This window comes from Passer domesticus, chromosome 27 (assembly GCF_036417665.1).
Source record: "Passer domesticus isolate bPasDom1 chromosome 27, bPasDom1.hap1, whole genome shotgun sequence".
In the NCBI taxonomy this organism is placed as follows: domain Eukaryota; kingdom Metazoa; phylum Chordata; class Aves; order Passeriformes; family Passeridae; genus Passer; species Passer domesticus.
Genome location: NC_087500.1, coordinates 302275 through 325984, shown reverse-complemented (window position 1 = coordinate 325984; position 23710 = coordinate 302275). Strand labels below are relative to the sequence as shown.

The window sequence follows — 23710 nt, the reverse complement described above, 5'->3', positions numbered from 1 at the left end:
GTTTCTCCCATCTCATCCCAGTTTAAAAAAATCAGGACATATAAGGCTTTAGCTAGTCTGCTCTGAGGGCACCCCAACTCCCCCTCTTTTTGTTTTTCAGGTATAATTTGTAGGGTTCTATGGGCATGCTCAGCAATAGCTTGCCCTGTGGGAAGTGGGGAATGCCCGTATGGTGAAACATACCCCATTGCTGCAAGAAGTTACCAACTTGCTCTGAGGTGTAGGCAGATCCATTGATGGTGTTGGGAAGGCCCAGAGTGGTGAAACAAGTAAGCCAGTGCTGCATAGTATCACAGGCCTTGTCTCCACTATGAGAAGTTGCCATTAGAAAATGGGAATAGGTGTCAATAGAAACATGAGCATATTTCAAACGACCCAGCTCTGGGGTAATATCAGTTTGCCAAACGGAGTTAGCTATTTAGCCTCGGGGGTTAGTACCTTCTGCTAAAGGAGCAGGAGCAATCCCACGACAGGAGGGGCAAGACAACAGGATATCACAAGCCTGTGAGGAGATGAATTGAAATTGTTTGTGAAGAGAACGAGCATTCTGATGGAAAAAGTAATGAGATAACTTGGCCTGAGCAAAAGTATTTGGTACCACCTGTCATCACAGTAATATCTGCATAGTTACTACTTTCTGCAATAGGCCCAGGTAAACCTGTGTGGGAGCAAACATGTAACACATAAAAATCATGCTGCTGGCTGTTAATCAAAGTCCACAGTGTTCTTAACTCTAAAGAAAAGATGGTTATTAACATGCTTTAAATAGGAAAATTCTAAACAGGATGCAACATTGGCAGCATATGAGGAATCAGTTATGATGTTAAGTGGTTCCTGTGGAAATAACTGAAAGTCATCTCAGATAACAGCCAATTCTAAAATTTACATGGAATGTTAAAATTTAACATTAATACCCTTTTATGCCACTGGGCAGAGTCACCTCCACGCCAAATCACTGCAGTTTGGTTGGTTTTGCTGGATGTATCAGTAAAAAGTTGGTCTGTTGACGGGGGTCATGCTGCAGCGATGCTTTGCGTACAAGGAGAGGTTAGCCATCTCTGTCCATAAACAATGGAATAATGGATAATTGTCCAAAAAAATCTGCAAGTACAATTTGAAAGTTAGTGTCTTCTCATAGCAACCATATGAAATTTCTTGCCATGCCTTTACTTGCAGGTATGTAAATGGTACGTGGATCTTGGCCACTGAGAGTTTGTAGTCACTCTTTGCCTTTCTTAATTAAATTGGAGATCATTAACAGTCCCCACAGTCTTTGTTGCTGTGTGAGGTAAGAATAACCATCCTAACACATGTAAAAGGTCTTTATCGTTAACAAACCATTGAAACAGAGCAGCAAAAGGTTGAAATTTGCTAGCAATTATAACAAGGTGCACAGATTAATCAGAATCCCACCTCCAATTTTCTAGTTGGTTTTCTAGTGCTTGAGCACAGTGTACTAAGGCATTTTTGGCTTCTGGGGTCAGCTGTCGAAGCAAATGCGGATAGGGGTTTCCTCTAAGTCGAACAAAAGGTGCAAAACTTCTGTAGATAGACCCAAAACAGGACACAACCAATTCAAGTAACCCAGGAGTTTCTGTAATTCATTTAAAGTTAGATGTCTTCAACACAAAAGCCTTTAAAGGCTGAGGGCTGATGGTCTGTTGAGTAATTCTACATCCCAGATAATGCCACGGGGACTCATGTTGCAGCTTTACAAGTGCCACGATGAGTTCTGCATTTTTAATTGCCTGCATGACAGCTACGTAGAACATAATATGGATTGATCGTGAGCTGCAAATAAAATCTCTTCCGTATAATATATATGGTTGTAGCAGGAAATTTACGATGGACAGGCTGTAGGACAAGATTGATTAGCCTTTAGCATGTAGTTGTACATGCTACTGTAATGTGTACATGTACACAAATGCTTTGTGGCAACACAGTCCAATGAAATCTCTTCATTGTTTCTGCATGATTCGGGGTAGGCACAGAAGAGGCAAACCAAGGTGCATCATCAGGATGTAAAGGGATGTTGAACAGACAGTCTTTTAGGTCTAAAATTAATAAGGGCCAGTTGAGGGGAATGATTGTGGGTGATGGAAGCCCAGGCTGCGGAGCCCCCATAGGTTCAATAACTGCATTTACTGCCTGTAGATCCTGCAATAATCACCACTTGCTGTTTTGCTTAGGTATACAGAATACAGGGGCATTCCAGGGGCTAGAAGATGGGCAGATATTGCTTGAGGACAATTGCTCTTCTACAAGCTGTTTTAAATATAGTAGCCATTCCTTTTGTAGGAGCCATTGGTCAACCCACACAGGGTCTTCAGTTCGCCATGTGAGTTTACCTATGTCCAGTGTTTGATTTTGGAGTGGCTGATCAATAGCCCCTATGAAAAAAGGTTCTCTGATGAGGTTGAGTCTATTTGTATGGTTGTTCCAAATTGTCCCAGAACATCTCTTTCTCATAATATGCATGGTATAGAGGCAATGAATGGGGCAATCCGGGCAGTTTGCCTGTCAGAGCCAAGGAGAAGCTGAAGGTGAGCACTTGGTCTAGGGCACTGCATTCCTCCCACCCCAATTAGGGTTGATGTGGGTCTGATTATGGGCTAATTACTAGGCCATTCATTGCTTTTAATAATAGAGACATCAGCTCCGGTATAAACAAGCCCTTTAAAATTTTTGCCATCTGTACTGCAAATTAAGGTTGGCTAAGCTGTTGCAATAGAGCTTGTCCAGAAAACCTGTGGCTGACCTGTGCTACCAAAGTTATTTGTGCCATGTTTACCCTTTCCACTAGGGAAGGGTATAAGTTAGAAAAGGGAATAAGTTGTGCTATATATTGACCTGCAGGTATAAAGCAGGGTGGCATAGGAGTCCATAGCATAATTTGTATTTTGCCTTCATAATCTGAATCAATAACTCCAGGCAGTACAAAAAGTCCCAATGTAGTGGCAGAGGAATGCCCTATTAGCAAAGCATGGATGTTATTACCAAGGGGTCCCCACTCCAGTAGGAACTAAGTGCACTGAAGATGTCATAAGTGTTACTAATTCTCTGGAGGCAAGGTCCAGCCCTACACTTCCTGTGGTTGCAGGCAGGAGCTTGTTTGCCAAATGTTTTGCGTTGCATTTTTTTTATTCTCTGGGGTGCACAGATTCACCCCCTGCCAGAAGCTTCCCGGCTGTGTAGCTTTCCCTTTTACAGGATACTGGGAGCAGCATTCAGCAGCCCAATGCTTCCCTCTTCCACACCAAGGACAATCTCTAGGTGGTATTTTTATCCCATCCCTTTGTTGAGGGCAATCCTTTTTAAATTTACCCATTGAACAGCATTTAAAACAAGCCCCCTCCTGTGTGTCCAAAACCTGGAATGTGCAGCTAAAGCCGCTGCTTGAGAGTTCTTATTGTAAACAGTAGTTGCCACATTTTGGCATGCTCTAACCATATCTGCTATGTCACAAGGATGCGAGTTGCAAACAACGACCAATGCCTTTCTAGGCATGTCTTTATGAACTAAGAATCTCTTCATTCACATTTGTGAAAGCAAGCTGCCACAACAGAATAACTCTGGCTTCATCATTATCAACTTGCCAGGAGAGCGCGGCTTGTAGTCTGTCCAGGAACTACATAAACGACTCCTCCGGACCCTGTAAAATCTTAGCAAACGACGTGTTAGAATTGATACCCGTCCCCTGGAGTCACTGCAGTGCTTGCAAAGCTAGGTGGGTGATGATATCATACACATCACACAGGTACAGCCTGTGCTGTAGGGACTGTGAAAGCACCCTCTGGTCAGCTGCACAACGACAATTGGTGAATTTCTGTCTCACAGTGCTTCCGCCTCGGTTGCCTACAGTTCTCAGTAATTGGTTAGCCAGACTGCAAACTGCGTCGCTGTTAGAATCATCTTCATTATGCTTTTTTAGTCATGAGGTATGAGGACAAGCACAGTACTTATAGACTCTAGGTAGCTTAGGGCGTGATGGGAAGATATGCCGCATCCTCAGTTCTTTAATTACTTTGTAGTCTAGCTCTCAGTACGCCAGTGTTCTTTCGACACATATATTACTGGGCAGCCTGTAACAACTGCCAAGTCGCCCTTCTTCATAGCGGCTTCCCTGCATTTCTGCCAATGCTGGACTACTGTGTCACCATTTTGGGCAGGGAGAGAGCCTGCCACCTGCCTGTGGCGTGGGAACTCCGCACTGAGGGGATCAACTAAGCAAGGCTTTCTGTCACGGTAAGGCAATTCCATGGGACTTGGGTTAGTCTCAGGGTAAGGCAATTCTGCAGAGTATGGGTTAACCTCAGGATGGAATACGGAGTCTGGTGGCACTGAGGGTTCAGGGAAATTAATTTCTGAAGCTGCGTAATGGCTGCCATTCACACAATTTAATGGCCACCATGATTTTCCCCCATGTGGCCAGGTGCTCACAAGTTTCAGCATAGCTGTCTTTGGTGGTATCATCAAAAAGTCTCTGCCCTACTGCTTGCCAGTCTGATGGAAGGGGTCCATTAAAGGGAAAATCTTTAACATGGCTAGACCCAGTCCAGCAGGGTCCTCAGTCTTGCATCAGCCATATTAATAGATTGCTGATGTAGGAACCGCCATACCTGGTCCAAGCTCCTGCTTTGTTCCAGGGATATTCCATCTCCCATATTCTTTCCACGGGTATACTCACCTATGCTAGGTGAGGTACATGCACTTTTGATTCTTGAGTTCTTTCCCAAACTGTCCTGGATCCTTTTCCCTGGATCCCTCCCAGACTCTTCCCAGCCGGCGCATCCCTTTGATCCAGTGGGAGTTGCTACCGGAGCGATAACACACCCTGCACCACTTCAAAGGTCCCAATTTGGGCCAGCCATTCTGTAGCAATGGGGAACAAAGCAACACAGACCCCCTTATGCATCCAAAGGAGATTGCTTTATTATAGAAATCACCCCTTTTTTATACCTTTAATCTCCACCTGACATAACTGAAACCAAACCGAGGCCTAACAGAACTTAACAGAAAGAGCACACCCATTGGTGCGCTGCAGTGGCTCAGCTGCAGTGCTGCTGTCCACACATCCTATCACCCAATCAGCTTCTCACTCATACCCTTCTCACTGTCCACGCATTCCTCCAGCCAATCACAACCTCACTTCCAATTGTCACTCAACTGGCTCTTCACTCATAACTGCCTCTCACCTCTCAATGAACTTCCAACCATCCAGCCTGCTGCTGTGCCTTTCCCACAGGGCTTTCTGGTGAGCATAAGCCTTAGCAACTTCAACACTTTAACAGTTATAATCTCATATCCCACAAAAAACTTCATGTGCTTGTGTGATCCTGAGACGCCATTAGGGAACTACAGTTTTCCTGTTACAAGTCTCACTAGTGCCTGCCCTTTAGTTGAAGAAGAAAAAGCCTTGGCTGGTATCTCTTGTCTATTTTAGTTAACGAAGCATCAAGATATGTTGTATGTGTCCTGCTGGCTGAAGCTCAGTTCCCCTGTATTTTATTAGCCAGACACTTGTATTTGGAGCTTGACATTGTCATCTCTAGAGCCACATAGATTGTGAAATAACTGCTATCTTGAACCAGAGGAGAGAGGCTGTGCTTGTTTGAAAACAAACCAATGGGAGATCCCAGGTCAGAGCTACAATTTAATAGGAAAGGTAAATAAAGGCAAGAAACACAGGCTTACACAGAATACAGCCTGACACCCTGTTGGTCAGGGTGGTGATAGTCCTGTTAAATAGTGACTGCAGTCCTCTTGAAGTGATAGATGTGGTTCTGTTGAAGCAATGCTCCTGTAGAAAGGTCTGTCTTCCTCAGTGATGGTTATGTAGCTCTTGTCCTCTGGGAATCCACTAGGTAAAGATTCCTATTTGGCTTCTGCTGAGCACAAGCTTGACCCCAGAAGCTCTGCAGTCACTGCTGTGTTTTCATGCTAAACTTAAAAAGTCTGGTTCCCTGGCAAGGCTGAGGCCTCAGCCAAGGTCTAGGCAAAACACAGCTCAAGTCCTCTGGCAGCAGGTGAGCAAGCTGAAGTCTCCTCAGCTTATCCAGGCGCAGAATCAGGTTTAGCAAGAGCCCTGTGAGCGTTAGACCTGACATGACTCATGTGACCGCCTCAGTGACAGACCTTCTCTGTGTTACTGGGGCCTCAGGCAGTTCCCCGGAGTCCTTTCCCTCTTGGTCCCTGAAGGAAGACCTCCTCCTGGGATAGCTTTATCTCCCCGCAAGAAAAAATTATTGGGGTACACAGTCAGCATAATTAGTGTGAATTAAAGTAATTTGAAAAATGCCTTATTAATTAATCATCCAAAGGCTTCTAAGCAGTGCAGGAAAATATGTTTTTAATTATAAACACAATTTATGTAAGTTGATGGACTCCCCTTTAAATTCAAACTCCTGAATGGGAGAAAATGAAGGCTTATTTGTTTGTGCTTTCAAGGCTGTATCCCAGTTGTCTGGTTTGCTTGCTTGGACTGCAAGCAAAAACTTTTAGCCCAGTGAGCCTGGAACCATTGAAGTAGCTCTTTGCCTTTCTTAATACTCTTAGTTCTGCTGGAGTGTTTAAGCAGTCACTCAGCAGGGCCCATGCTGGGCAGACGTGCTTTTGTTTCCTGTCCTCTTGGTGTTCAGAAAGCAACAAGTTAATGCCCTTGAGTTAAGCCAGGCCTCCTACAGACAGATACTGCTTGAGCTTCCTTAACTAATCCCTACCAGCTCCTGTTCTCTCAGAAGCTGCTATTCTCCTGCCACTCCAGGCCTTGCCTCCTACACAGCTCTGCTCAGGTACCTTGGTCCTGACTTGCAGCAGCTTCTGCCATTCCTGCTTTAGGCTTGCTGAGCAGTCTGGGTTGCTCAAGCTTTCCAGCATGTTTGAAGGAAATCTCCACATTGACTTTTACCATGCTGAAAAGACAGGTTAAGTGCCATTAGTGCTTTGGGGGTTTTATTCCCCTCTTCCTTCTTAGCAGAGTAACGTTAACTCTAAAGCCTTTCTGAGCATTTCTGCTCTGGTTTTGTTCCCAGCATTCCAAGTCTTTTGGTCTGTGGCTTAGAGGCAATGCCAGCGTGGCCTGATGAGCCTTCCAAGCAGAAGAGATGATTTCATAGTTCTTCACATGCACTGCCCTGGCTATCTTGGAGCCAGACATTATCACGCTTTGGAAAATCTGCTCCCGAGTCTTGCCAGAAGATGGTGAATTTCCTTGGAGATTCATAGAATGTTTTGGCTGGAAGGGAACTTTCTCATCACCTGTTGTGACCCCTCACATAATCCTTTCATGTAGGGATAGTGCTGTCAAGCCTGTGACTTTGATTTGGACTTGGAGCTAGTCCTTCAGAAAGGACTTTGATCCAGACATGGTGCTGAGGGCTCCCTTCACTTGGCTCCAGTGAATGGCAAAGAAGCTTTTGCCTCCCCAGGTACATCATTCTTCTCAGAGCATTGTGGTTTCACAGACAGGCTATGAATTGGGAGGCAGGAGGGAACAGGGGAGGTGATGTGAACAAGGGGCAGGGTATTTCTCATGCTGTCGCTTCAAAACTAAGTAAATTGTAAATTCCACTGCAAATCGGAGCTTTCACCTTATCTTCCTGACAGCACAGCAAAGGTGAGCACAGCAGTCATCCATAGTGATTTGGATTGTTAAAACAATGGTCATCAAATTCTTTTGAGCAGGGGTATGTGAGATCAGACACAATTATCTTCTCTCCCAAATAATTCTGCTCTGCCTTCTTTGGGTATGCCACCACCATTTCTAATCTGCAGTGAGTTCTAGAGCTCTGGGATAAATGAGACCTGATTATTTTCAATATAGGTGTGAGCAGGGGGAACCTCCTTGTGCACACACCAGCAGCTTTTGGCACTGCATCATAACGAAAGCTGGAAGAGCTTTTAGTGTCATTGGCATTGGAATGAACTCTGGCTTGTCCCCACTGGATTCCCTACAGCAATTGCAGCCCCAGACTGAACTTAACGGTTTTTCCTGAGCACTGCTGAAAGATGCAGGTTTGGAGTTGCAGGGATTAAGCTGTTATAGGATTTGGGGACCATCCTTCCGTCTCTGTAAACACAGATGAAGGGAAACTGAGTCATGCAGTCTCTGTTCTGATTTGTCAGTCAGAGAAGTGCCACCATTTTTGGTTTGTTGCCATATTGGGGAAAATAAATCCATGAGGGAGGATGCCACAATCAGGACCATTTTTGCTATTGTTACTATTTCTCTTCCTTGACAGGGGTGCCTGGCACACGTTCTTGTGTGTAGTGTCTCTAGACACTGACTTCAACAGAAGTTCTGATTTTAACTGTGTTTCAGGGCAAGATAGAAATTACCAGGAAAATGACAATGAGAAATTTTTTGGAGGACCTTCCTGCAAAGTGAGGTGCTCTGGAGGAAAGAAGTTGTCAGCTCTGTGCTTAACCAGCAAAGCTCTGGACTTTGTGCTTTTAGCTCTTGCTGAAGGCAGTAAGTTCCTATGTGTGACTGCCTGGCTGAATGGGAACTTGTGTTGCTTAAAAAGTGGGACACGTTGCAGGAAATTACCTTTGTAGGCAGCCCTGAGTGCTAATCTGAACTAAACAGGATACAGCATGAGTCAGAAGAGCATGAGCCAGGCCTGGACACTTGGCTGGAACACAGGCAGGGAAAGGCAAGGGAATCTGAGCCATGTGTGCCTCTGCTTTTCCCTCCTGCCCAGGGATTGTATGGCATAGCAGTTGTCATGCCAGTGAAGGCTTTAATTCTTGGTCTTTGACCCACAGTGGGATGAGCAGGAAATGGCAGCGGTTGGAAAGCAGTGATGGCAAAACTTACTACTGGCAAGTCTACATGTCAGCACCTGCCAGCAGCTCCCAGCCTGTTGGCAATTTCCAGGAAAGAAGAAAACCCTGGTGAGGTTTGGACCCTGCTGTTCTAAGCTGTGCTCTCTGGTGTTAACCCTAACAAGCCCTCACTATAAGCACAAACATAGCATGGGATCAGCATCCTGATTTTGGGGTGGAGCTTGACTGCTGTATTCAGGTTGTCTTTGGATAAGAACCCTTGTAGCTCTTGCAATTTCATGTTATGTGGAAGTTAGGGAGTTCCGTGTGATTGCCAAATCTTTGGAATATGAAACTTGCGTTCAGCTCCCATGAAGCGGGAAGCTGCTGTTGGTAGTCCCTGGTTGCATGGGCCAGGCTCACACCTCTGTGCTGTGTGTTGAACACGAGGGGATTTGCTCAGGTGTAAAGAGAGAGGTGCTACCTTTCCCTAGGGGTCATTGGATATGACTTTCCTCATTTGGAGATTAAATTGCCTGATCTCCCCTCAGACTCTTTCTTCATCCCTGGGACCAGGCTCAAGGCATGCTGCATATCCCCCTCACCTGGGGAGCAGTACCTGGGCAGGGCCACCTCACTGCACTCTGTAATTATACAGCCACATAGCTTTTTCCACATTCAGTGCCAATAGTGGATGTGAAGAGGTCAATGGAGGTTATGCAGAAAATTAAATCTGACTTTTCCACAACTGCAAGTGACTTCTTCCCTACTGAGATGAGCCTCGTTAGGAAGGCTGGAATGTATTTGCAGACATTCACAAAGAGGCTGAATATACTTAGAAAAAAGTGTGTGCAGTAACTCCAACTTTACAATAGGATGTTGATTTAATTTTCCTCTTACACAAATCTTAGAGCCTTTATTGTCTAAATAAGGCTTTCCAAGGCCCTGTAAGGTAGAATGTTATTATGTGTAACAACTGAGGCACGGACTCAGACCATCAAGGAATCAGAATTGTTATTCAAAGAAACAAGCTGGTTTTATACACTTCTTCAAGACACAGTATTTCCTTACATGGTAATTCTCACTAAGTGACCTATCACCCATGGCCACGTCAGCAACACGCTTTCTTACTATCCTTCTGTGGGGTGGTCACGGCTGTTCACCCGTCTGTCAGCTTCTGGCAGGCTGCTCTCTGCAGGGCTCTGCCACATGGCACCTCCTCTCCCCAAGGTCAGGCAGAGACAAGCCTCTCTGTGCTGCCATGTGCTTCTTTGTGCTCCATGTGCTCCTGCGGGTGTGTGCCATGGCCTGCAGCTCAACTCCATCCTTCTCTGACCACAACTCCCTGGTTTTTGTTTTATATGAACAAGAATCACTAAATGAAACACTCCCAACATTAGAACATTCCAACATTGGCATTGGCCCACAACCCAAACCAAACAAGCTCCATTCATCTTGTTCTCTCAGCTTCCCCACAAGCTGATGATAAAGCCAGAACAACCAAGGCTGGTTGGATCACTCTTGCAGGTACCCATCGTGGACTGGAATCTGTGAAAACACAAGCATAACTTTGCTCCCAGGTTTTCAATGGAAAGGGTCCTTCCTATTTTCTACTTTCAAGATTCTTGGTAAGTCTGAGTGAGCTTGTGATTCACAAAAATGTTGCTGGACTGCAGTTAGGTCATTCTGAATGTGATTGTAAAAGTTAAGAACATGTAAGGCCTTTGTGGGGAATATAGCCCATCCCCACACTCCCTCTTTTCTCTTTTAACAACTATAACATGAACATATTTCAACCCGGTAAAACAATGCATATAAAAAACAACAAGCACTACTGAGCAAAAATAAGTAAGATAATACCTTTAACTGGCTAAATACTTTACCATCACCCAGAGTCTGCCATTTCTGGAGAGCCCTGTTGCTGTTGACCTCATTTCAGAGAGACAAGACACACTCTTTCAAGGCATGAAAAAAGCTACCACTTTATTTTATACATCCCTTTATATACTTTTATAAACCCTCCCATGTCTATTCCCTATTGGTCAGTAATAAGCTGTTACCCCATAGTAATTGGTCAGTCTTGGACAATGTGTCTACATGCAAGAAAGGGTTGTTTGTGAGGTATTGTTTTCATTCTTTTGCTGAGATGATTTGGATTGTTGAAACAGGTGCAAGAAAACAGTCCTAATCTGTAGAATTCTTTTGCAGGGAAACAAGTTGTTTTTCGCCATTACAGGTTTTGTTTTCATGAAGAGCTGTTAGCTTTCTCACAGCTATGTCAGACCAAGTTACGATTCAGTCTGCAAGGCCTTATACAGGCCTGCTGTTTGCCACCACAGAGACCCATTTCACAGTGAGGACCTGAAAAACAGTTCCTGGACAAGATTTCTAAGTTTACCTCAAAAGGGGGCCCAGCTTTTATAAGACCAAATCAGCAAGTCAAAATTAATTGATTACACTTCTAGTGCAGAAATACTTGAGTCTGGTGGTATACTTCCCTAACCAGCCAGGGCCAGGGCTAGGCCAGGGCCTAAGCCTTGACTGGGAGGGTTTCCCTACAATATCTACAAGCAAACCTTTATTAATGTAACCAAAAGAATGCATATAATTAACATTAAATAATTATCTTACAACTAAATTCCTTCATAAAAATTCTATTAATGCTGTCTGGATTGGAAATATACTACCATCACCCAGTTAACTTAAATCTAATTAACAGTCATGTCAAAATCTACGGCTTAGTTAAAATATGAAGTTAGTTTTTAACAAGAGCAGAAATCTACTTAAAAATACAGGAGCATCCATAACAAAAAGCCATTAGAACAATTCAGGGGGTCACAAGGTGGTATGGTAAAAAAGCAATCTTTGAGGTAGGCTCCAGGATTGTGGCAACATTCTGAGTAACAAGAACAGGTGAGTTTCACAGACCAGTGGCAGGAACTTTATGCCAAGCTTGCAGCCACCACTGCAGAAGATGGCGGCCTCATCTCCCTGGGCAATACCTGCCTTGTGCAAGGAGCAGGGATGTGGCACTGTACCTGCCAGTGCCACCAGGCTCCTTGGGTCACCTTCTTACTGCCCACATGCAGGGAGCCGCACACGTCCCGCTGGACCTGCTGTGTCACCGGCACAGCGTTTGCCGCTGTCCCCTGCCTGTGCCATATGCTTGCCAGCATGGCACGGCCTGCCATGTGCTCGCCACCATGTGCTTGGCACCTTGCACTCACCACTGCCGCTACAGCGCTGCGCCCCTGCGGCTCCCCATGCCCTCCCGCCTCCGCCTCTGCTGCTGCTACATTCTTGCAGAGGGCAAATGGACAGGGAACGCACTATCGCGAACGGCCCACCCGGCTCCAGCTACTCACCACAACACGGCTCCACCTTATGGCACAGGTGATGGCACAAGCACTTCTAGGATACCATCAGGGTCCCCTCCAGGATCAAATGGGTCGGGGAACCAGAAGCCATCTTCTGGTTCTTCTCCCACACCCCCAACAGACTTACGGTCATTTCCTGGCAGTGCAGAAGAGGTCAGCATGGCTGCTGCAGTGGCACAAGTGTCCTTCTTTGTCTGGTCTGCGGGTGCCGCATGCACCATGAGTGCCTTGCACACAGTCCACCTTGGACAGAAAAGCTTTGTCAGCACTGCATTGACTTGCATAACTTCGTCCCTATAACAGTGCATCCCCAAAAGTGTCCCATGTCCGAGGGTCAAAAATACTGGTGTCATCTGAAGTTGAATCACAGTCTTTTGCCCAGAAGAAGAATGTCCAAATCTGTAGATTCAACTTTCCTAATGTGCTTTTTTAAAATCTCTTCTAACGTCTCTGCAACATTCTGTTCATCCCCCATCGTTCTCAGCTGCTACCCTCAGTTGAAGAAAAGTTGATTGGCACCATGAGCTTCGTTTCAGCTCCTGAGCATTGGTTCAGCTCCCAGGCTTTGTTTCAGCCGCCTGTAAAGTTCAGCCGAGCATTGGTGCAACCATACTGGTACAACCACTAGTTGCCCATCAAGTCACAATTTGGGATGCCATTTTTAACAACTGAGGCATGGACTCAGACCAGCAAGAAATCAGAATCATTTATTCAAAGAAACAAGCTGGTTTTATACACTTCTTCAAGACACAGTATTTCCTTACATGGTAATTCTCACTAAGTGACCTATCACCCATGGCCACGTCAGCAACACGCTTTCTTACTATCCTTCTGTGGGGTGGTCACGGCTGTTCACCCGTCTGTCAGCTTCTGGCAGGCTGCTCTCTGCAGGGCTCTGCCACGTGGCACCTCCTCTCCCCAAGGTCAGGCAGAGACAAGCCTCTCTGTGCTGCCATGTGCTTCTTTGTGCTCCATGTGCTCCTGCGGGTGTGTGCCATGGCCTGCAGCTCAACTCTGTCCCATCTCTTCCCACAGTTTTGCCCATTTTATGCAGGAGAAAGAGAAGCAGGGGGCAATCCCTGTTGAGAATAAAGTCCTCTTGTATTCTGGGAATCCAGGAGTGAGCAAGGACAGGGAAGGACTTGCTGGCACGTTCAGGAGGATCACATTGTTAAAAATGCTTGCAGAACCAGGGATGTTTCCTTCCGGTACCGTGTGCTTTGGGATGGCAGAGATGTTCCTTTCCTACCTGCAAGGCTTGTTTCCCCTCAGCTGGGCCATGGCAGCTCCGCAGTTCCAGGTGGCTGCATGATTCCAGGTGCCTGCACACAGCTGCGTTCCTCCTCCAGCAGCAGGACACTGGTTGCCTTGGATCAGGGCTCTGAGACTGCACATGGCTTGCTGCTTCTGTGAAGGCTGAGTGACCTGGATGCTTTCCTACTGGGTTTGGGTATCAAAGCCTCCATAATGGGATACCTGAAGGTGTAGACAGAGGGAGGGGCAGGAACAACCTCAGAGATAAACTCCATTGTGTAGGAGGGTGGAGACTCTGGAATGGCCTCAGGAAGGAGTCAAGCAATGGCATGTTATCTCTGAGGCACTCAAATACTGGTTGTCTCCCTAAAGAAAATGAGGAAAGACACTTTTAATGTTCCTAGTGTGGCAGAAGCCCTACCCTTAGCAGACAAGAATCCGCACAAGGGCAACATGTTTTGAATGGACATGTTTTGAATGCCCCAAGCCTAGAAAAATCTTCACTGGCAGCTCATGCCTCATTAGGTCTAACAATATCTACTGTGCAGACAAGGGTAGGCCTCTTCAGGATGTGATGCCTGGAGGTGACATCATCCCGTGGTGCTAAAATCTTAAAAAGCCTGTTGAGTGTTGTACTCTTGTGGATTTTGGTTGGAGTTTTTTTTTCCCCAGTGCTATAAAATATTTGGATTTGAGATCAGTTATGCCAGCTTTTACATTATAAAGGTTCAGGCTATTTGTTGTTTTCTCCAGTCCCCAGCTGCCTGTGTCCTAGTACCACTGAGGAATCTCAGCTCTTCTGTTCTGTACCTTATATCAGTAGATTTCCAGACCTTATGGCAGTACAGAAATGCTTGGAAGAATGCAGTTAGTGTATTCCACAAGCCTGGAAAGCAGAGACAAAGAAAAGTCACCAAAAACACATTAAACAGATCAGAATCTTTACTTCTGACATTTTATCTTTTCAAAATTGAAGGCAGAAGGAACTTGTTATATGCTCTGTTAAAATTTCTATAAAATCTTACTCAGCTTTGGTTTAATCTAACCTGTGGGTTAGCAGAGAAGCTGTGGTGGGAAGGCAGGGCTTGCTGCTGTTTTGCTGAGTATGCTGTGCTTGTGGAGGGGAGCTCCAAGCTCCAGTGACAAAGAAAATGGCTGTGGCAGCTGAGTAGTTCTTCAAACATGATACAAGTGCTGTGTACTAGGCATATTACTGACATCCAAGGAGGCTGAGACAAGAGGAGAGATACCACAGTAATGTAATCAGAGGCATTATCACGGGTTGATGGGAGACCTGGAGAGCAGGATGTGCACAGGAGTGATCTGGCAGAGCTGATGCTGGAGGAGGGCTGGCTTGTCCCCATGGATGAGATAATATTTGGTCAGTCATGTATATACTCTGTTGCTCACAACGACCTCCTCTGAAAGGACCAAAGCTTAGGGGCTCTTAAAAAGTTAATGAGAAAAAGGGAAAACAGAATAGTTTCATACATCACTCAGGTGGGCTGGGAGGAGGAGTTTTCCTACATGAGAATTCTTGGAGATCCAAATAGTCTCTTCTCTTGCTGGGCCAGAATGTGAAACACTCAGAAATTGCTCCCTAACTGTAATATGATGGGAAAAACCAAGTTGAGGTCAACAGAATCTTGATTTCTAACATTACATTGCTTTCATTTTGAGGCTTTATAAGCTTTTGGAAGTAGTATCTTAGAAGTTGACATTAGAATTTTTAATTGAATCAGAAAATTTCCTGTACAAAATTATGAACTATTTACACATTCTAGCCACTTTGAAGAGGAAACCTTTCCCTGTAAGAACAGAAACAAACTAACCTTTCTGACCAGAAGCACCTTGTGATAAGTTGGCTTTCCTTATTGAAAAAACAAACAAACAAACAAACTCACAAAACAAAAAAAACACCACCAACATAAACAAAAAAACACTCCACCAATTCTCTGCTGAATCCAAACCTGGGGGATCAGTTCCCAGGAGAGAACGTGTAATAAAAAGTAGTCCCAAGTGTGATATGTCAATGCTGATAATTATATTTTTACCTGAGAGACCTTTGCTGTTCCAGGGAGCCCAATCTCACATGTGCTAGCACAGCACAGTTGGAAGTGTTGTACCAGGCTGGACTGTGCAGTGCATCCCTGTTCAGAGCTGTGTCCTGATGGAGTGTAGGAGGAAAAAGTTCTGAGATCACTGGGAAATTCATCCAGTAACTTCCTCCCTACTGTTATCTGACAAACTTTTCTAAAATCCCTTGTAACTACCTGTACTCTGCTGACAGCAAGTGGGACCCTTAAAGGCTGCTCTGAAATTCTTGCTTACTGCCAGAAATACTGTTACAACTTGTCGATTCCTTCCCTCTCTGTGCCATAAAGGGACCAGCTGCCATGTCTGTTGTGAGGTGCAATTTTGGCATCTTGGAAAGAAAATTGCAGCTGGAAGTGTTGCTCTGAGCTCTCTTTGGAGGATGAAGGTGGAGAGGACCATAGTTGAGTGTGCAGCAGAGGAGTGTCAGGAAGGACGTGACTACAGCTGAGGATGAGCTGCTGGACATCCAGGAGCAGAGCTGAGCTAGCAGAGCACTTGGACTGCAAAACACAAGGGCTGCCTTTACAGAATGTGCTGAAGTGGATGTGCCCCAATCCTGAATTTGAGAGTGAGAAGAGAAACCCCAATTATTTCAGAGGAATACAGGGCAGGAGAGGGGGAGTCACAGGAGGAAGATAGTGCAACCTCAGTTTATCTGTTCCTTATCAGATGTCACCACCTGTTCTAGGCTGACCTGACAGAGCCCAGGGCTATTGCCATGGGTCCTCCGACAGGCCTGGAACTCAGCGGTGCATCAAGGGATGTCTTGGAAAACATTCCTGGCTGCAGTGGATTCTCCAGGAGGCTCTCACTGGGAATTTGGTCCTGCTGGAGGGAAGGAGAAGAGGGACATTGGTCTGTGATTTCAGTGAAAATGACAGTGAGCAAACGACCATCAGGAAATGACAGAGGTTGTGGCTGCTCCATTCCTGAAAGTGTAAAAAGCCAGGTTGGATGGGGCTTAGAGCAACCTGGTCTGGTGGATGTTCCTGCACGTGGTAGAGGGTGGGACAGGATGGGCTTTAGGGACCTTTCCAACATAAACCATTTTGTAATCCTGTGACAGCAAAAGTTTCTTCTGGTGGCCTACATGGAAATACTGATGGCATTGTGATACCTGGCAATGCAGTCCCTGGCAATGTATGGAGAAGGAGGAGTAAGTGCCCCATCAAGTACTGTCAAAAAGCACAGGAAAAATTAGACCAAAATGATCCCCCATAACCCCTAAAACACAGAGGTGGGGGACAGTACCATAGATTGGCTGTTACTGGTGTCGAGTTCCAGCACTCTGAGGGGGTGAACTGCTCCCTTTGAAGTTGGAGGTGTTTCTTAGGGCAGTGGAGTCCAGAAGAGCTGGGGGGTTCAGTAAGTCAGTCCCTTTATTAGGTGTAACAGCTCCCACAACTCCTCCTCTCTCCACCCAAAATCAAACTGAAATGCACAAATGAAATTTAAACCTCCTTGAACAATGTTCACTGCAAGTGGTCCTAATTAACGTTCCCTAAATGGCTGTAATTAACTACCAGCTGATGGAATATTTACTCCAGGATTTTTTTTTCTTTAAAAACACAACCCAACACAGACACAAACAACTATTTATTTAATTATTTATTCTACAAATTCCTGCCACTGATCATGCTGAAAATGTGACTTACAGAGCAGGAGCTGAAACTGGAGTGGCTCTTGTGCTGAAAAAAAAACAGATTAAAGCACAGGAAAAGCAGCTTGCACAAGCAGGCAGCACTCCCAGAGCCATTTGCTGCACCAGCTTAACAAAGTACAATAAATTAGCAATTTTAAAATAACACAATTTCCCCCATCACCTCGCAGAAGCAGTTTTTCCATGATGCTTTGCCGGCTCCTCTCCACATCCCTTTTGCCAAACTAGTCGGTTCCAGTTCAGTCATAAATCGCTCGATGTCACGTAGTGAAGGGGAGGTGACGGATGTGTTCCCAGCCCTGGCAAATCCTTTATCGAGCTCCACGAACGTCTGCTGCCATTGCTGATCCGCGCCTGCCTCCCCTTGGACAGGCCTGGCCACTTCCTTTCCCAACAACCCTCTCCTGCTTGTTTGCTTTTAGGAAAGCTGATTCAGCCTTGGAGCGAGTGGGTGCAACACCCGCAGCGCTTTGGGTCCTGCCCCTGCTGCCTGCAATGAGCTGAATGAACTGCAATGGAATTGCTCCATTCCAGCTGGAACAAGCCCTATCTTTATTAATTTTGGGGCCTGTTTTCCCAACTGTGGTGGCAGTTTGGCCTTGGAAAGGCAAGAGTGGACTGTGTGTCTTGCAGGCTGCTGAGGCACCCGGGTTGTGTCTCACAGATGATATACCTGTTGGATCAGCCCTGAACCAGGGGCCTGGCCCATTCCAGGTGGTATTTCCAGGGGGAAAGGATGGAGTGGGGATGATTTGGGGGTGCTGAGGTGCCCTTGCACCCTCTACTTGGGGGAATGAGGGTGGTTTGGGGAGCGAGATTGCTCGTGGGTGTATAAGATGGAGACTGGAGAGGAGGTGAAGAACTGGGGGTGCATGGATGTTATACCTGCATGCCCTCTCTGGGGCATCTGGGGCAGGGCGTAGGTCAACCTCCGTTCCCATGGTGGTGGCATGTCCCTAGGCCTGCGCTGCCCTACCCCCCTGGCCCTGGCTGGATCTGACTCCCTCCTAGTGCCTGTCATGCCCCAGCACCCTCTGCCCCCCTGACCCTTGCTGTCCTGCCACCTGTGATCACCCCCTGCCCCCACCCTGGTGACCCTCAGCCCTGACCTCACCCCAAGGCTGGGCGTTGTGCCTGCCCCCGTAGCCCACCTCGACATTCTGTTGCCCCTCAGCCCTGTCTGACCACCCTCTATTCCTCCTGCGCCCTCGGACCTGCCCTGACCTCCAGGCCCTTCTGACCCCGCCTTGAGCCCACCACGCCCAGCCCCGCACCCCACGGGACTCTGAACCTCTGCTTCTTCCCCACACGTGCCTTACTCCCCAGTGCCCCCCAGACCTGTCCCCATCCCAAAGCTAGGTCTGACCTGCCCTTGAGCCTGCTGCCCCTTCAGCCCCCCCGAACCCCGTAACCCCACGGTCCATCCTGAGCCCTTGCTGCTCCCCCAGACCTGTGTGACACCTGCCATGCCCCCTGCCCCCTCAGACCTGCCCTGACTCGCACGTCCTAACGACGGCCAAGCCCCACCGCGGATCCCGTGGAACTCTGCCTCTCTGCTGCCCCCCTGCCCTGTGTGACCCCCCATTCCTCCTGCCCCCTCCGACCTGCCCTGACCCCCGCCCCACTGACCCCCCCCCCCCCACCTGCCGCCCCCTCAGGCCCCACCCCGTTCAAGCCACGCCCCCTCTGACCCCCCTCCCCCCTCCCGCCGCGCAAGTCTCGCGAGACGCGGCGCGGTTTCCCCAGCGCGTGTGCCCCCATCGGCCGGGCCGGGCCCAGCGCCGCGGGGCGGGAGGGACGAGGGGCCGCACCTGCCCCGGCCCCGCCGCGCCCGCCGGCCCCGTGCACCCCCCGCCCCGCCCGCCTGCCCCACCTGGCCGCCGGGTGCTCCCGCGAGGCCTTTGTCCTGCCGCCGCCGGCCCGCGCGCGCTCCGGCCCGGCCAGGCCCCTCACGCGAGGCCGGGGATCCGCGGCCTACCCCCAGCCCGGAGCTCTCCCTCTCCACCCCCCGCCACCCTTCCCCTCCGCCCTTCTCAGCCCCGGTGCCCGCGGCGGAGGCCGCGGAGCCGCCCCCGGCCTCCTCCTCCCGCCTGTGCTGCCGCCGCCGCTGCAGCAGGTTCCTTCCCTCCCTCCTCCTCCTCCTCCTCCTCCTGCTGCTGCTGCTGCTCCTGCCCCCGGCGGCGGCGGGATCCGCGCGGTGCCCGGGGAGCGCTGGGCCGGGCGGCGGCGGCAGGAGCGGCAGCGCCAGGTGAGACCCCCAGGGGCGGCGGGGGCAGCGTGGGGACACCTCTCGCCTCGTCCCCGCCCGGCCCGAGAGTGGGTGGGGGTGGCCACGGCGAAGGCGGTGGTGGGGGCTGGCACCGCGGGCCGGCTCGGGTCACGGTGACAGGGCCGCGGCCTGAGACCCAGGGCGGCGGCAGCGCGGCCTGGGCCCCTCGCCGGGCACGGAGCAGTGCAGGCCCTGCGGCCTGGCGGGCGGGGGTGAGAGCTGGGGGCAGCGCGGGGGCGGCAGAGGGGCATGGCCTGCGAAGCCTCGGGATGAGGGTTGAGGCGGTGCTGGAGGGGAGGAGGAAGAGGCCGAGGCGGTGCAGCAGCTGGTAGCGGGGCAAGGCTGCTCGCTTGGCGGCTGGTGCCTCTGCGCCCCGAGTGGGTAGGAGAGGGGTGCTGGAAATCCCCTCCCAGGAGGACAGGAGGGAATGCCAGCCCTGCCTGGAGGGGTGCAACGGGTCCCGGAGCAGCCCCCGGCGGGGGGAACTTGTGTCAGCCCCTTCCCCAGAGCAGCATCACGGTGCGGGGATGCGATTCCCTGCGGATGGTCGCCCCATGATGGACGAGAGCCCTGGGAGCGCTTGAACATCTTGGCGTTTGCAGCTTGTCTGTCATTTTCCTCGCTGCTCAGATTTCCTGTTTTGAAAACTGGGCTGAGAGCTTTGTTGGGCTTTTAGAGCCAGTGGCAGAAATATGGTTTAATAACCAGGTTTAGGATCCCATTGGTTTTTGAAGCTTGGGACTGATTTGGGAGAGCAGTTGAGAATGCCCCCGGATGGATTCACTTTGCCCCTGTGACTTGGAGCCGCAGTGTTTGGAGGAAGCGGCAGGGACAAAATGGACAGTTCATAAAAGGAACAATTGTGCACTGCCTCTTCTAGAGGGCACTTGCTGCCCTTCAAGAACTTTCCTCATCGCATATGCTCTTTACACAGCAAATCTTTATCTTCTGTTTCTGGCCTTTTTTTTTTCCTACCTTAGTCCAGAAAATGAAACTGGAACAGACATTTCTGGAAATGAATTTGATTGGTGCAGTTGGGAAGATGTGATTCACGGTTATAATGAACAGTGAATTTTGTCCCATTTTTTCTCAGTTCAGGATTTGAATTATGTATTTTCTGATTTTTAACCTGTTTACACAGTTATGCAGGGTAGATTTTTGACCCTTCAAATAAGGTATCCATAGTGTTGGGTTGCCAAGAAGTACCCCAGGTACATCCAGGGTATAAAAGCTGCTGTTATTTTAGAAGTATCTGATGCTTTGCCTTGTAAATTAAAAGGTTTAATCGTGCGTTATTTTCTTCTTATAATCCCATTCTGTGCTTGGAAGAAGCAAAGCTGTTATCAGTGAAATCTGGAGTTCGTGGAGCTTGAGTATTTCCAGGATTGGCCAAAAATAAATTATGGGGTAAAGAATGTTGCTTTTTTTTCTTCTAGTCATGCAGCACGGATGAAAAGCTCTGAAGCTTTTAGTCATAACACTCTGGTCCCATGTTTTCGTTTTAATAAAGCATCCAGTGGGAGAATGTGACATAATTGGTTTCTTGGATTTAGAGATCTTGAAATGGCTGGTACAACAGAGGAGAGGAAACTCCAGCAGGGTTATGGTTTAAATACTATAATATGGTGGCAAAGTCATGTTGTTACTACGTGGTAATCTTGCATTTCTCTTGCAAGAAAATGCTCTCTACGCGGTTGTGCTGGAGAACAGGCGCTTTTAAGTCTCATCAGTGGCACAGAATATGAAATGTCTCTCTCCTTTCCCTGCATTTCATAATCTGAGTGTTATTCTTCCATAGCAGCAGAAATGATGGAAGAATTGCATAGCCTGGACCCACGCAGGCAGGAGCTCCTGGAGGCCAGATTCACCGGGGTTGGGGTTGCCAAGGTGAGTGTGAGTACCTGTGGTGACAGGTGTGACTGCTTAGCCATCCTGCCTTGTGCTTTGATTGGGCTTTTTAATTTTTACATGGATAATTTTTCGTTGCAAACAAATTCTGTGCCACTCGTTGTGTTTTGAACTCTTAACATGTGAAGTATCTTAGAGAGGAATGAAAATGGGATCTCTGAGCAGATGTTTTGCTGTACAGAAAATTTTGGGCTCTAATTAAGTTCTTAGGAATTGTTCCATCTTAAGGCAGCTTATATGCCCAAAAAACTCCATGACAACTTTGCAGAAGTGGGAATCTCATCTGGCTCTTCCTTTCTCCAAGAATACCTTTGAGAGCTGAATTTGGCTGCTGATGGGATACAGTTTCAAGTGTTGTGTGTTGGATACAACACATAACCAGACTGAAACATTGAGTCCTATTCTTTGGGGTGCAGGAGCTAAAATTGTCTACCCCATCACATGGAACACACAAAAAAAGGGTTTGCATGGCAGCTCTCCTGTGTCTGGTCCACAACCTGCTAATAAAATCCCATCTTTATCCTCATGTACAGCTTCTACTTGGTCAGGCCCTATCTAAAGCAAGGCACCTGAGTAACAACCTTGTGTCATTGCTTGGTGTCCTGGCATTAAGCTGTGAGTTCTCAAGGTGCTGGTAGTGTTAATGTCAGACTTTCTGAGCAATGAATGGTGACAGAACTCATTTTAAACTAGGTCAGGGATAATGAGTTAATTTTTGAGGGAGATACTGAATTTTGAACATGAAGGTAAAGCAACACATCATTAGGTGATTTTCTAAAGCCACTTAGAATTATTTTGAGATAAAACCTTGTAGATGCTGCATTTCTGAGAAAAACACAGTGATTCAAAACTTGAAAGAGTATTGTTTGAATTCTCACTTTTCTTTCTGCTCTGCCTCTCAGACAAAGTTGAGTCTGGGAAGAGAGTGAAAGGAAGCCAAATGCTCAGCTGTAAGAAAGATTAACACTAGAAGTTAAGAGGTAACAATTTCAGTTGCTGAAGTAAGAGTGTGGGGCTTTTTTATCTTTTTCCCTACTCTTAAGACTTTTAATATGTTAAGTTCTTGTTATTGCATGAAAGTTGATGGCATTTATGATCTTGTTTCATACAACATTACAACTTTTCATGTACTTTATCACCTGTTTCTTGCCTCTTTTCCCCCATTTTGTCACTTCAGAGTCTTTAGCTGTACCAGCACAGATAAACCCAAACATCTTACTGGAACAGCTAAAACCATTAGACACTGGTATAGCTTTAAAGCAGTGCCAATGTACTCAGCTTTCACAAAGAATGTTAGGAACTCTTCCTTTTAAAGGAATAATCTTTGAGAGATACAGGAATGCAAATCTTAATTATGTTTCCAATATGTTTGGAGCAGAAAGTACATGCCCTTTTCAGTAGGGGTGAATACTGAGAACTCGTTTTTAAAGCAATCCAGGGAAAAAAAGCCTCATTTATTGGAGGCGTCACTTTGAGCAAAGCTGTTCTGTTACTGGGTTGTATTTTTACCTGTTGTTATGCGGTTTTATGTTGTACTAGCCAGTAAACTGTTAAAGTGTATTACACTTACTGCAAACAATATATTTATTTATTTACTTGCATTCTTGGTAATTTGCGATAGATCAGCCAACCATTGATATAAATTAGCATGACTACTATTTTGCAGCAAATCTTGGTTGCAATATTAATTTCAGCTACTACATTCCCTCCCAGGTTGGTGCTTCAAATTCCCTCCCTACCCCCCCAAGCCTCCGTCCGTCATGCTCCGCACTGGCATTGGTAGGTCACTGTCTTAAAGGGAATATATTGGGAAAGCTGTGATACGGTTTTGTGTGATTCAGCTAAGATTTTTAGCTGGCTCCAATGAAATGTTTAAGGAAAGAACTGTGGAGTAAGTGAGTGCCATCTAGTGGGACAGGGCCTGGCCCATCCTCCTGGGATGGAAGGTATCTGGTGCTGTTTATTGCATAAAAGGAAGAAATGTCATCTCAGATGTGATTGGGTGAAGGCAGCAGGCAGTTGTATTGAGCTTCCTGCCTTCCTCCCACTGGGTGTATCTTGCTGTGTACGGATTCTTACTTTAATGTTTAGAAGCACAGGGTATATTTTGCACCTGTATAAAACAAAAGCATTTGTTTATACCTTAATACAACTTTAGTTTCAAGCCCTCTGTGTTGTTAAAGAGCAGCTGTAAGTGTTTGGAAGTACGAACGAGAGCAAGCTGATCTAGAACAAGTTTTCAGGCTGGAAACAAGAAAAAAGCTTCTAGTCTTCAGAGTCATGGGATTTTGGAAGAGCTTTCCAGTAACAACAGTAGAGGACAGAAATCCTGAACTGTTTTGGAAACAGCTGTGTGTTTGTCACCTCCTGTGGTAGCTG

At 47.2% G+C, this 23710-nt stretch overlaps 1 protein-coding gene and 1 long non-coding RNA gene across 28 annotated transcripts in view; one reads left to right on the top strand and one right to left on the bottom strand.

Annotated features, from left to right (window-relative positions):
* Positions 1–5047: 5047 nt before the first annotated feature.
* The window catches only part of TLK2 (tousled like kinase 2), a 56864-nt gene continuing 38201 nt past the window's right edge, over positions 5048–23710 (top strand). For 4 of the 15 annotated variants that reach the window (XM_064399936.1, XM_064399932.1, XM_064399937.1 and 1 more), the window contains exons 1-2: positions 21222–21310; positions 23045–23110. In XM_064399936.1, the coding sequence (XP_064256006.1) occupies positions 21230–21310; positions 23045–23110 (147 nt within the window). In that variant the 5' untranslated portion in view covers positions 21222–21229. Of the gene's footprint in view, positions 5255–10293; positions 10395–19000; positions 19403–20809; positions 20831–21221; positions 21311–23044; positions 23111–23710 lie in introns of those variants that run through there. The other 11 variants (XM_064399933.1, XM_064399939.1, XM_064399941.1 and 8 more) reach the window with 11 other exon arrangements.
* LOC135286744 (uncharacterized) lies at positions 9288–18556 on the bottom strand. 13 transcript variants are annotated; one of them, XR_010350818.1, is made up of 5 exons: positions 15671–18556; positions 14444–15564; positions 13393–14283; positions 12271–13222; positions 9288–10314 (listed from the first exon to the last, which is right to left on the bottom strand). It is a non-coding gene; the product is annotated as an uncharacterized LOC135286744 (long non-coding RNA). The 13 variants fall into 13 exon arrangements; XR_010350811.1 differs by having other exon boundaries at positions 12271–13763; positions 14208–14283; XR_010350810.1 differs by having other exon boundaries at positions 12271–14283; positions 14444–15001; positions 15452–15564.